This window comes from Macaca nemestrina, chromosome 6 (assembly GCF_043159975.1).
Source record: "Macaca nemestrina isolate mMacNem1 chromosome 6, mMacNem.hap1, whole genome shotgun sequence".
NCBI lineage: Eukaryota > Metazoa > Chordata > Mammalia > Primates > Cercopithecidae > Macaca > Macaca nemestrina.
Genome location: NC_092130.1, coordinates 31,841,728 through 31,855,777, shown reverse-complemented (window position 1 = coordinate 31,855,777; position 14,050 = coordinate 31,841,728). Strand labels below are relative to the sequence as shown.

At 37.4% G+C, this 14,050-nt stretch overlaps 1 protein-coding gene across 8 annotated transcripts in view; it reads left to right on the top strand.

Annotated features, from left to right (window-relative positions):
- LOC105466902 (F-box protein 38) overlaps positions 1–14,050 on the top strand; it is a 79,746-nt gene that overhangs the window by 59,950 nt on the left and 5,746 nt on the right. For 3 of the 8 annotated variants that reach the window (XM_071098243.1, XM_011716079.3, XM_011716077.2), the window contains 5 exons: positions 1,795–1,914; positions 3,326–3,505; positions 5,003–5,740; positions 11,070–11,170; positions 11,281–11,383. In XM_071098243.1, the coding sequence (XP_070954344.1) occupies positions 1,795–1,914; positions 3,326–3,505; positions 5,003–5,740; positions 11,070–11,170; positions 11,281–11,383 (1,242 nt within the window). The remainder of the gene's footprint in view (positions 1–1,794; positions 1,915–3,325; positions 3,506–5,002; positions 5,741–11,069; positions 11,171–11,280; positions 11,384–14,050) is intronic. The other 5 variants (XM_011716083.3, XM_011716080.2, XM_011716082.2 and 2 more) reach the window with 5 other exon arrangements.

Below are 14,050 nucleotides of genomic sequence, written 5' to 3'. Positions count from 1 at the left end.
TTACTCAAAACTTTTTAATAGCTTCCCATTGCCTTAGAATAAGATCCAGGTTCTTGAATTGGACCACCAAGTGCTGTATGATCTGGCCTGCCCTCATCTTGTACTACCTCCACCACTACATCATGCTTGAGCATGACAGCTGGCGTCTACCATTGCACTAACTATTGCCTCTTAGAATTCCCTCCGTCCATCTTTTCATGGCTGGCTCCTTCTTGACTTTTAGTTCTTAGCTTAAATGTTAATCTCAGAGATGTCTTTCCTTGCCATCTGATCTTAAGCAGCCACCAGTTTATTCTCTGTCACATCACACTTTTTGTTACATAAGGCATTACTATCTGATGTTTTTATTTTTATTTTTTAAATTTTTTCTTCCCCAACTAGAGTAAGCCATGAGACTAGGGATCTTGAATATCACCACTGTTTTTCAGCTCCAAGGAATACTAACAAATTGTAGTAGACGCTCAGTAAGTATTCAAATGAATGCAAAGAAATAGTTTAAACCACTTTTGGGTATCATATTAAATGTTTGCACAGGCTATTCTGGCAACCTAAAAGCAGTTGCTCAGCAGCTTTGGAAAACCTTATCACGTTAATATTTGAATGTACTTCTTTTCATGCCATTCCCTGCATAAAAACCTTCTAGTGGTTTCCCTCTGCCTACAGCAAACAATTCTAAGCTTTTTAGCAAGGCTTTCTAAGATTTTAACAATCTAGAGCCCAGGCTACCTTTTTAGCCTTGTTTTTTCTTTTGCATCCCTATCACAACACAGATACTGTTTTTTGTTACCACTGGACCGCTATTCTTCCAAAAAATGTAGCATTCTTCCTGGTATGGTAGTATGTGAAATGTTACCTTATTTCAGTGAACCCTTCCTTGACCCAATGAGAGAATTAGTTGCTCCTTGTCTATGTTCCTTTTGCACTTTTGAATTGTTATAGGTCTTAGCAATTATATTCTGACCTTATTTTATGTGTCTAACATCTTTGCCAGAATGTGTGCATCCTCTTTGAGAGCAAGGAGTATAAATTTCCCACCTGCTCATAGTTTCTGTAGTGTAGTAGGCTCTAGAAACTCCTCAATTTAAATCCTAGCAAACTATTAAAACGTCTAGGCCTCCATTTCCTCAACTGCAAAAATCAGGCTAATAATAATGCTAGCCTGATTGCTATGAGAAATAAATAAGAAAAATGTTTCTATAAACATTTAGCATAGAGCCTGCCATAGAGTATGTACACATTAATTACTGCTACTCATAATTGTTAGTCAGTTGAATGAAAGAAGAAAATTGATTGGTTTTTATCATGAAAGATTTCTAGGCAAGGTCATTTCTCATTTTGGCAATGACTGAAATATAGATATTGCAGGCTATAGCTGGACAGTTATTCAGGGGGAGGTGTGCTATTGTGTATATTTAAAACCAAAGCAATTCCCTCTGTCCCCATGAAATTTCAAACCTCTCCCATATAATTCAGTGACGTTAATCTGAATGGTATCTTTTTGGCTTAATCATATTTTGCCTTGTTTCTTTGTTAACAGTTTGAGTTTGTATGAGTTTGATGGGCTTTCTCCACCAAATGTTCCTTTCCCATCTGTGATTTTCTCTCCTGTAGACTGATTAAATACTTCTTAATGTCTGCAGTAACAAGCACAGTATATGCAGTATATGCTATTCTTTCAGGGCAGGCCTAGTAATCAGCGGGACTGTTCAATTCTTAGGGCGGCCACAGTTTTGCCTGCCATTATAGTTCTTTATACTTCTCTTGGTTTTTACTTTGTGTATATTTTTGTTTAAGCATTAAATGAGATGGAAGACATCGTCCAAGAAGATGGAGAGGTGGTGGCCGAGAGTGGAAATAATACTCCAGCTCACAGCCAGGCAATTATTCCTGTGGATGTTGATGAGGAACAAGCAGGTAATCATGTGATCTATCCCACATTCATCATTCTGAAACTGTGGCCTAACTCTAATGAAGTACGTGAGACACCGAGAATGGTTGTTTTCTGACCTTTCAGCTAATGATGTGTTTTATGCTATTGATTACTGAGAACTGTAATACATTGCTGGTATTCTCGTTGCATGTATATATATCTCACTGAAGTTTGTCTTTTATTATTTGTGACTGCAGCAACAACTGCTTTTTCTGTATAGCCACATGTGCATGTGTGTATCCGTGTATGTGTAGAAAAAGAAAGCACTCAAATTGTTGATGGGAAAATAAATGACCTGATTAAATATTCTGCTTTTGCCCTCCCCTCAATTCAGTTAGAGAGGAGGAGCAGTTGAGAAGTTGACCTGGTTTAGTAAACAGACCAAAACTTAGCCTCTGTTTGCCATTGGCTGACTTAAGACAGGATATAGAGTCATAGGCCCTTAAAGATTAACTCGCACAGCCTTTCATTTTACAGATGGGAGAATTAATTTTCTTTCAAAAGTTTAAATGATGTGCTCAACACCAGTCAGCCAGTAATCGAGGGATAGAATTGAAATTGAGAAAACTCAAGTTTTCTCATTCCCTGCCTGTTAGAATGCTGCCTTGTCTTTGAATGGAAAATATGCTACCCTGTTTTAAGTGTGTGACAGATGCAGTCACTCATTCAACAAATATTTATTGAGTGCCTACTCTGTGTCAGGCATTGTACAATGTGACAGGAAAAAAGCTAGTTTCCTCGGAGCATACATTTATTGATGGAGCTAATATTAGTCACTTGTCAGAGAGAATTAGGTTATAAGAACTAGGTTTAAAAGCTATACTGCCAAGCAGATAAAACATTTTTTACATAAATACACATATTCAACCAAAAGGTAACATGCATCTAGCCTTCAAAAATATATCTGCTACATCTAATGAGATAGATCCATACTCAAAGAATACAGTCTTGTTTACCAGTCCCATACATTTCTGAATTCATCTTCATTTACTTAACCGTGGCTCATATGTTTGAAAAATTGAGAAAATATGTAGCTTATTTTTAAAATTATTATCACTGTTATTTAGATTATTTTTAGGATGATTTTATGCTACTCTTTGAAATAGTGAAGATCCTGCAAGGGAATGCTGTATGAGTGTCTATTTTAATTTGCCTTTAGAAATGCATCAAGTTGGTTAGCATATTAATCATACTTAATGTTGACATAATGGTTTAGAGTTAAGTTGCTTTCACAGTATCTTATCCAAGTGTATTATCAGTTAAAATGTGTGCCAGGGGAGGCTGCATAGAGCCACAAAGCATCTCTATTGATTCCAGAGCCCTGGAAACAGTAATTCATATTAGACCCTTTCTTGCACAAAAGGTAACTGTTAGGCCTGTACTTTTTTTTTTTAGGACCCAGTGGTCTTCAGCGTGTAGTAAAACCAACCCCAATTACTGTTCATGATTCAGAGAGCGATGATGAAGAAGATAGTCTAGAACTCCAAGAAGTCTGGATTCCTAAGAACGGTACTCGGCGTTACTCTGAACGTGAAGAGAAAACTGGAGAGTCAGTGCAGTCCAGGGAATTGTCAGGTGAGAAATTATGTCTTTCTCTGAACTGTTAATGACAGTCACTATCAGAACTGACACACTTGGCCTTAATATGACAACTTGGGTGCAGTTAACATATATTATGGAATGTGACAGGAAGCAAGAAATGCACTTGCCCAAGTAAGAGGGAAATCTGGGTGGTGCTCTTGTAGGCAATACAACACAACAGTGGTGTGGAATGAGGGCTCAGGGAAGAAAAGAAGGATTCTAAGTCTACAGTGGAGGCCTTAGTTGTGGCATCAGGGTGTCAGAGATTAGTGAGTGAAAAGCCTGTGCCTCATGTAAGGGATGACTACTGAGTCATCCAGAGCAATGAAAAGCAACCATTCACCAGTTGATAATCTGTCCAGTTGTGCTTAATGAGTATTGGTGGCTAGTTTGGTGGTTGAAGGAGTCCTAAAGTATATTTTTATAATCCCTCACGTCCCTTTAAATCTAGGCAACAACCCTCTGCAATGCCTCACCAAGAAACTGTACTTCTCTTAACTTTGAAGTTCATACTTCTTCCTTGTCTTTCCTTCCCTTTTGTTTCTCCGAACCATGTGCTTACCACTTTTGGCAAAGGATATATTTTTTACAAATTGTCCAGTCATTTTTCCTTGGGTACCCTTACTCCTTAATATTTTTGAATGTTCAATACACATTTAACACTGACCCTGAAACATTTATGTAGTACTATTATCTGGAAAGTTTAGTTCTTTGGACTTGGAATAATTTGCTAATCATTGGCTGATTATTCAATTTCTATTTCTTTTAAGAGATTCAGATAACTTTATACTGTGGTTGAAAGAAGGTTTTATGGAAACTGAAATTTAGGAAAAGTAATATGACCAGCTGACTAACCTAACTTTCCCAGACAGTGCAGTTTCTAAATTTAGCAACTAAATCCTCTGTTGGCCAGACAAAACCTATTTATTCCTTTATATCTTCATTGAGCTTTATTGTGCCCCAGGTATTGTGTTAGGCACTGTGAGGGATACAGAGATGAGTAAGTCATGGTCTCTCTTTACAGAAGTTCTAGTCTGGTTGAAGAGTCATGTCAAAAACAATAGGTAGTAATATTACAGGGCACATACTACAACCACAGCTGATTTGGGGTGGGGGTGCAGAAGAGATGGAGTAGAGGACCAGGGCTGAAAAATTGGTGAGAACAAAGGCCCTGAGGTAGTAAAGCAAGGGTATATTGAGAGAAAAGCTGGAGCTGGAATATAGAATGTATATGAAGGGGACAACATGGAAAGATGGTTTGGAATTAGATCATAGTGAGGCTTGAAGGCATAGCTAAGGAGTATAAACCAGGTAGACACTAGGGAGCCATAGAGAATTTTATAGCAGCTCAATGATGTGATCACAGTTATACTTTAGGAAAATTAGTGTTTAGTATACATTATTTCCTGTTCCAAATTTACTCTTGCGTGTTGTCCAGAATTTGTACTGAAATCTTTTCTTTTCCTCGGGCCGTTCTTCTTTTTCTATAAGCAGTAAGTGGAAAAGGCAAGACTCCACTTCGAAAGAGGTACAACTCCCATCAGATGGGCCAGTCGAAGCAGTTTCCCCTCGAGGAAAGCAGCTGTGAGAAAGGCTGTCAGGTCACCAGTGAGCAGATCAAAGCCGATATGAAAGCAGCTAGGGATATTCCTGAAAAGAAAAAAAACAAGGATGTTTATCCCAGCTGCAGCAGCACCACCGCCAGCACAGTGGGAAACTCCAGCTCACACAGCACTGCTTCTCAAAGCCCCGACTTTGTAAGGACGGTGAACAGCGGCGGCTCTTCCGAGCCTAGCCCTACAGAAGTGGATGTGTCCAGGCAGTGTGCCTGCTCCCCCGGTGGGTCAGAGGACTCTGAGGCCATGGAGGAGGGAGATGCAGAGAGTTCTGTCTGCCCCAGATGCTGCTGTCACAGGCCCCAGGAATCCCAAAGGAGAACTAGCAGGTGTTCTGATGAGGAACGTCCTTCAACCAGCCGAGCCTGTGTTGTGAATGGCCCGGATGGTACGAGATCCGCCTTTTCCTTTAGGACTCTGCCACAAGGGGGGTCTTCAGGCCCAGCACATGATGAGAGGACTAATGGGAGTGGCTCTGGGGCTACAGGTGAGGACAGGAGGGGGAGCTCCCAGCCTGAGAGTTGTGACGTGCAGTCTAATGAAGACTACCCTCGGAGGCCCCTAACCAGGGCCAGGAGCAGACTGTCCCATGTACTGCTGGTATCTGAGTCAGGTATGACAATGCTCCTAGGATTAGCAACTGCAGGGTAGGGCTGCAGAAAGGCATGAACTTGTTTCATGAGTTTTCTTACAAAAAGCCAGTTTGGCAAATTAAATTCTGTTTTGGGGTTTTGTGGGTCTTGCAGATTTTAAACTAATTTTCAGCAATGGTTTGGTGGGTGGGGGTGTAAAACAGTTTATACAATGTCCAACCTGGAAATCTCAAGTAGTTCAGCTTTTAAGGAAAGTGGCACTGTGTATATTTACCCTAAATATAACACTGACTGACACCTAAGCCCCAGTAGATGAACTCTGCTACCATCACACACTTAGAGAAGTCTTAACTTAGGAAAGTTTTAAACCTTAGCCAAAAGGCAAGGACTTGACGTTGCTGGAGCTGGGGCAGCACATCTCAGTGCAGCTTCCTGGGTATAGCCCTCTCTTTGTCTCTGCAGGACTTAGTAATTTTTTCAGAAATCTAGTTTTGCTTCAATTCAAGTAAGGTTTGCCAGAGATAAGCAGGTAAGTAAATGGTTTGGCTGAGAATTATTTTGGTGAAAATACTCAGAACAAATAATGTGTATTTAATTTCATTAATGTTTATAATGTATAGCCAAGGAATTGGGTGGAATGGGTGTAAGCACATTTATTAATCATAAGTCTGTTTCTATTTCTGATCTTATTTTTAAGTACTCTTTCCTGCCCTTATTATATCATTACTACCTGACAGTGAATAATAATGTATTTTAATTTTCTTCAAGTAGCCCTCAATTTTAAAATATTAAAATCAGTCCTAGAACATAGGCAGTCAGAGCTTTTTGTATATTCTAAATAGAAGTAATTGAATCATACAGAGCTAAACAGAACAAAAGTAAGCTTTCATGAGATACATTTGAGACCTTAATTGTGTGCTAGTTACCATAGTTGCATAAACTCATTGAAATAGATGAGTTTTATTTGAAGACTTTTTTATGCTTTGCAAACAGTAGTTCTGCCATATGGTGAAAATACTTTTCCCAGCTTCAATTGTAAATGTTTGATAATATCTTTTTTTTAAAATTGGTGGTAAGATATAACTTTACCATTCAGTACAGTGTGTAATTCAGCGGCACTAAATACATTCACCTTGTTATGCAGCTGTCACCACCAACCATCTGAACTTTTTCATCATCCCAAACTGAAACTCTGTGCCCATTAAACAGTATCTGCCTCCTATGACACCTTTTGTTCTGTGGCTTTTCATATTTGCAAAGTCAGATCTGCGTGTTTTCCTTTATGAGTTCATTTTTATACTGTGAAAGGCCTTTCCTACACTTGGTTCAGATAATTGTGCCCATCTTATTCCTTTATTCCTTGATTTCGGTTTAGTTCCTTCGTTCAGTTGGAATTTTATTTCAATCTGTGGGAACTAATATTAAATTTTTATTCCAAACTATCACCAGCTTGTTTCAGTACTGGTTATGGATGTCCATTCTTGTGCTATTATTTTGAAACGCTCTTTTCTCATCTACTAAATTCTTAGACATACTTAGGTTAATCTCTGGTAGTTCTATTCTGTTCCAGTGTTCTGTCTTCTTTCATTATTCTTTTTCAAAATTTCCTTGACTAGCCATGCATTTGCCATTTATTTTTATAGATATGCTTTGTAATATTTTTATCAAGTTCCAAAAACTAATCTTGCTTTTTGTTTGGAATTGCATTCAATTGATAACTGAAACATAATTGTCATTTTAACAGCACTGAGTCTTCCTGTTTAGGGACTGTTATGTTTGCCGTTTTACTTACGTGTCTTGATAAAATTTTTTCGTTTTTTGTTGTTTTGTTTTTAATACAGAACCTTCATATTAACCATTGAAGTTTTGATGTTATTTTTTGCCTGGTGTTCTGCTTATCCCTTAACTATTTTATTCTGACTTTTTTCATGTCTAGAACTTTTTTTAAGTTAAATCATTCTCTGGATTTAAAATAAAGAAAATATTTATGTAGTGCTTCTTATTGCATTTATTATGTGATTTTTTTTTCAATTTGAGAAGACTTCTAATGTCTGTAACATGGTTATAGTAGGTAAATTATTTGCTAATATATTTTAGATTTATAAAAATGTCTATTTACTTTGAATAGTAGTTTTTTGGGGTAGATATCAAAGTACTGATTTTAATATTATAGTCCCTTTTGGAAAGGACAAGAAGTTATTTGGGTGGCTTACAAATTATGATTATGATTATTATTATTATTTTTGAGATGAAGTCTCACTGTGTCACCCAGGCTGGAGTGCAGTGACGTCATCTCAGCTCACTGCAGCCTCTACCTCCCAGGTTCAAGTGATTCTCCTACCTCAGCCTCCCGAGTAGCTGGGATTACAGGCGCCTACCACCATGCCTAGCTAATTTTTGTGTTTTTAGTAGAGACAGGGGTTCCCCCATGTTGGCCAGGCTGGTCTCGAACTCCTGACCTCAGGTGATCCACCCAACCTCAGCCTCCTAAAGTGCCGGGATTACAGGCATGAGCCACCGTGCCCAGCCCAAATTATTTTTAATCTGGCATGTTTTTTAAAGAGAAAAATCCAAACTAATAAAGGAAGAAACTTGAATGTTAAAGATTTTTAAAAATCAGTTCAAAAAAAAGTAACATTTGAGATATTTGGTTTTTAATTTATGACCCTGTGGAGTATTAAAGCCATTTGAGAAGCTAATATAATTGTTTTGTGAATTTATATTTTGGGAATAAATACCTGTAAGTTGCTTTTAATCCTCACTGTATAACAATTTATAAAGTAAATATTAGAGAAATAAATAATTGGATTGTCAAAGAATAACATTTAAGATTAAAATAGTTGCTATAAATGTTGAACACTTTCCCTGACACCCCAAGACTGGATTGATCTGCCTTTCTCTGTTTCTGTAGCATCTTCAACATTAATGTGAACCACACTCTGTTGTAATTTCTTGTTTTACTGTCTTCCTTCTGGTAGACTGTGAGCTCCATGAGAACAAGGACAGTCTCTGCTTTTTCACCAGTATATTTCTATCCTTTAGCACCATGTCTTACACATGGTATGGGGCTTAGATAATAACTGTGAACATAATAAGTATAGACACCATCATATGAGGTATTGTTGATGCTAGTGGATGTTTTGAATTACTAAAAAAATGTTCCTAAACAAAATTAATTTTCTCTAAACAGGGAGGGAGGCATAAGAGAATAACAACAAACACAAACTTTTTTCCTTATGTATCAGAAATGTTTGTTTTTCAAGCTCATATATGTATAAAGTGTGACTTCATTTTATAACTTTTCTTAGAAAATGTAAACTACCAGTTTGGGTACCCTGGAGAGCAGGAAACTTTACCCAATTTTGAACTCCATACTCTGTTAAATTAAGGGGGAAGGGAGAGAGCAATCCAGGAAGGTGAGATACTTGAAAATCAGATCACAAAAGGAGATTACTGAGAGAAGATTCTTACTAGAACACTGTCACGTAGTAGTGGAAACAGGCTTGCTTTTTGTTTGTTCATTTTCATTTTTGTGGTACTGGGAGAGGGAGCTAGGACTTATTAGAGGTTTTAAAAGGTTTGTGAATTTTGGCTATCAGGTGAAATGTGCTGCCTTTAGAAGGTTCCTTGTCAATGAAGATGATTTGATTTTGGATGAAGTTCCTTCAGGATACTGTGGGAGAAGGCCTACATTGTATTGTGTGGTTAGTAGTCTTCATGTTTTGTTGGAACTCCAGAATTTTGCTTCGTTTCAAGGTCCTTGGAGGAAGTTTGATGGGTAGAGCTCTTGGGCTCCTTTTCGGCCTTCAGCCAAAGCAGCTGCTTTGAATTGTTTTACAGAGTAGAATTTCTACACCATTTCAATGGTGTAGAAAGGATTTTGTTGTGTAAAAAAATGTAAAAAAATCAGACTAAATCTCTACGGTTCCCATCTAAGCCCAAGCCTTTGGGAATTTGCAGTATTCGTTCTCATTTCTTTGTCTTTTTTTGTGATCTTTCATGTTTGAGATTACAGAATTACTGATATTACAGAATTACCAAGTGGAATGTTTATAATTAGCAGTACTATCTAAAAAAACAGTATGGTGGTAATTTAATTCATGATAGTCAGTTGTATTTAATTCTATATATGCTCTGCTACAGTATGATTAAGTATCAAAAACGAGAATGATGACTAATGTATTTTCTTAGAATATATATGTGCTTAAGTTTTAGCTATGAATTTAGCACTCGTTTTTAAATTAAATAAGGACAATATTTGCTTATTTCCAAGTGTATTGCTTCAGAACAGTACTAGTAAATAAGGGCCTTATTAACCAGGGTTTGACAGATGAAAGATTGCAGGTTTTCTAGCTTAGTAACTGGTCCTTGATTTCCTGGGTTTGACTCCTGGTTCCCATTTAGCACTGTGGCAAGTTTTTGTACCTTCCCGTGCTTCAGTTTCCTAATATGTAAAACAGGGAGAACAATAAATCCATCTCAGAGCTATTGTAAGGATTGAGTTAATACAAGTAAAACCCTTAGAACAGTGGCTGACACACAGTAAGCGCTCAGTAAATATTTGTTATTCTGTTTTACCTGCGGTGCATTCATTCATTCTGTAAGTGTTGAGTGCCAGTTCATTCAATAAATGTTCATATTATCTCATTGCTAGTGACTGACTTTGAAATAAAGATGAATTAAGAGAGTGTTGTTGCCTTTAACGAGCTTTTATGTAAATAGACCAACAAAACAAGTATAAAAGGAACTATTAGGGCAGTATGTAATGTTTGGGGATCAAGGGTGCTTTGTTAGAACTAAGTGTTTGAGTTGGACCTTTCCCAGATGGGTCGTATTTCAAAAAGTAGGGTCAGAAAAGGTGTTCTGGGCAGAAGAAGCTAGAGCAATTGATGACTTCGGAGACATTAGCAGTGGGAGATGACTAGGGTATAGTGTGGAGAATGGGCAGAGCTGAAGCATAGCTCCAAATGTCAAGCATTGAAACATTCATTCAGCTTCAGTCAATAATTTAAAAGTTTTTTAGTAGGAAAGATAGGAGTTCAATTCACCAATAGTATTTAGGATGGGATGAGTCAGAGAGACTGGAAGTCGGAATGTTTATTAGATTATTAGGATGACCTAGGTATGAGAAGGGTTGTTATATTTGATGTAGATATGTTTGAAGTAATGGAGGGTGATGCTGTTTGGAAACAATCCATTGGAAATACCAATATAACTGTATTCCATTGGGAACCAAATTTTAGATTTGGAAATTGCCTTGATGGTGTTCATACATATGTGATTGAATGTGTTTGAGGTAAAGAAAGCAAGGCTAAAGTTTTGGTTTTTCTTCTTTTTTACCTTTTTTAGAAGTAGCCAAAACAAAGCCACGTCACGCCATGAAACGGAAGCGGACAGCAGATAAATCCACCAGTACAAGTGATCCTGTGATCGAGGATGACCATGTGCAGGTAGAGGAAAATCCGTCACTTACCTTTATCACAGTCTAGCCCAGTTCCTAAGTAATGCATGCAAACTAAAGTTTGTATCTTTATATAGTTTCTAATTTTTCTCCTTGTAGGTTCTTGTATTAAAATCCAAGAATCTCGTTGGAGTCACTATGACCAATTGTGGAATCACAGATCTAGTGCTAAAAGACTGTCCCAAGATGATGTTCATCCATGGTATGTATTTGGGCCCATATTATACACGAGCATCATGAATGAGTTAAAAGAATTAGGAACTCATAAATACTGTAATAACATTACCGTCTTATTTTCTTAAAGGAAATATTGTGTTGGGTTATCTTTAGTTCCGCCTTTGTTCTAGTTCTCAAAGTATTACTCCATAGTATTTCTGAGCATCATGTAGAGAAACTTGGTTCATCTTTTAAAATAGCCTGTCTCCAAAAGATAATTACTGCCTGATCTGGCAGAGTAAATAACAGCCTGCATAGGCTTTGGAGTCAGATAGACCTCAGCTTGATTGCTGGCTTGGTCATTTACCAGCTGTGTGACTTGGACATGGTTTTTGAGGGAAGCGCCGACTGGGCCTCAAGTGTATAACTGCTCTGTATTTGATTGAGATGATTAATTGTATCTTTACTTCATGGCACATTATCATTTATCCAAGCCCCTTTTTCTTTTTAGTCTCGTGTGTCCCTCATTGTTAATCTCATCCGCTCCCACCATCTATACTCGTGTATTGAACATATATCTTTCCAGTGTACCTTTTATATCTTTCTTTATATATGTGTCTGTCTCAAACATAGGGTATTAATTTTTATGATTTCTTAAAATTTTAGTTACATAGTATATCCTATAATTGATCTATTAATTTTACCTTTTTATTCAAAATTATATTTTAGATACCCATCCATGTAAAATTATGAAGATCTGACTTATTTCCTTGCCTTGGGCAAGTTTTATAATTTTCTGTCTTCATTTTTTTCAATCTGTAAACTGTGCGTAATTATGCTTAACTCATAAAGCATTTGTGAAAGTTAAATGCAGTGATTGATATGTTTCTGTATGTATATGTATACAGGCATACCTCAGAGACACTGCAGGTTTGGTTCTAGACCACCATTATAAAAGGTATATCACAATAAAGCGAATCGTATGAATTTTTTTTTTTTCCAGTGCATATAAAAGTTACGTTTACACTATAGTCGATTAAATGTGAAGTAGCATTGTATTTTTTTAAAAAATTTATGTACCTTAATTTAAAAGCACTTCATTGGCTAGGCACGGAGGCTCACTCCTGTAATCACAGCACTTTGGGAGGCTGTGGCAGGCGGATCACCTGAGACTAGGAGTTTGAGACCGGCCTGGCCAACATGGCAAAACTCCGTCTCTACTAAAAATACAAAAATTAGCCAGGGGTGGTGGCTCATGCCTGTAATCCCAGCTACTTGGGAGGCAGAGGCAAGAGAATCGCTTGAACATAGGAGGCAGAGGTTGCAGTGAGCCAAGATCATGCCTCTGCACTCCAGCCTGGACAACAGAGCAAGACACTATCTCAGAAAAAAACAAAATAAAATAAAAACACTTTATTATTCAAAGATGCTAACAATCACCTGAACCTTTAGCAAGTCATAATCTTTTTGCTGGTGGAGAGTCTTGCCCAAATGTTGAGGGCCTTGCCCTGGGTTAGGCTTTGGCTTAGGGAATGTAGTGGCTGGTTTGATCTGTCTAGACCACTCAGACTTTCTCCATATCAGCAATATGGCTCTTTTGCTTTCTTACCATTTGTGGGTTCACTGGAATAGCACTTGTAATTTCTTTCAAGAACTTCTCCTTGGCGTTCACACCTTGGTTAACTGGCACAAGAGACCTGGCTTTTGACCTATCTCAGCTTTCAGCGTGACTTCCTCATCAAGCTTAATCATTGCTATCTTTTTATTTTAAAGTGAGATTTGTGACTCTTCCTTTTGTTGGAACACTTGGAGGCCATTGTAGAGTTATTAATTAGCCTAATTTCAACATCATTATATCTCAGGGAGTAGGGAGACCTGAGGGAAAGGGAGAGACAGGGGAACAGCCTGTTGGGGGAGCAGTCAGGACATACACAACATTTATTAAGTTCACTTACATTGGTGCAGTTTGTGGCACCCCACAATTAAAATAGTAGCATCAGAGATCATTGATCACAGACCATCATAATGGATAAAATAATAATGAAAAAGTTTGAAATACTGCAAGAATTATTAAAAATGTAACACAAAGACTCAAAGTGAGCACATGCTTGCTAAAAAAATGGCATTAGTGGACGCTCAATTCATGGTTGCCACAGACCTTGTGTAAAGAATGCAATGTCTGTGAAGCACAATAAAGTGCAATATAATGAGAAATGCCCATATATGTACATATACATGATATATGCACACACCCACACACACAGTACAGGGTCTGACCTCTAGTAATGCCTAGTGATGTTATTACACGTTGAGCATCTCTAATCTAAAAATCAAAATGCCCAAGTGCTTTAAAATTCAGAACTTTTTGAGCACTAACATGATGCTAAAAGGAAATGTTCATTGGAGCGCATTTCAGATTTCAGATATTTTTTATTAGGGTAAGTATATAATGTAAATACTCCAAAATTTGAAAAAAAATTTGAAATCTAAAACACTTCTGATCCCAAGTATTTCAGATAAAGGTTAGTCAACCTGTATTGCAAAAAATATTAAGAGGTTTATTTTGTTTTGTTTTACGTCTCCTACCATATTAGTGGTAAACAAAGAAATCCCGTTAAAAGGTATTTACCAAACATTTTGTCATAAAGTAAGGAGAATCCAAGAAAGGAGAGATGAAACTGAGATTCAAGCACTACTCTGAATTCTACAAAAG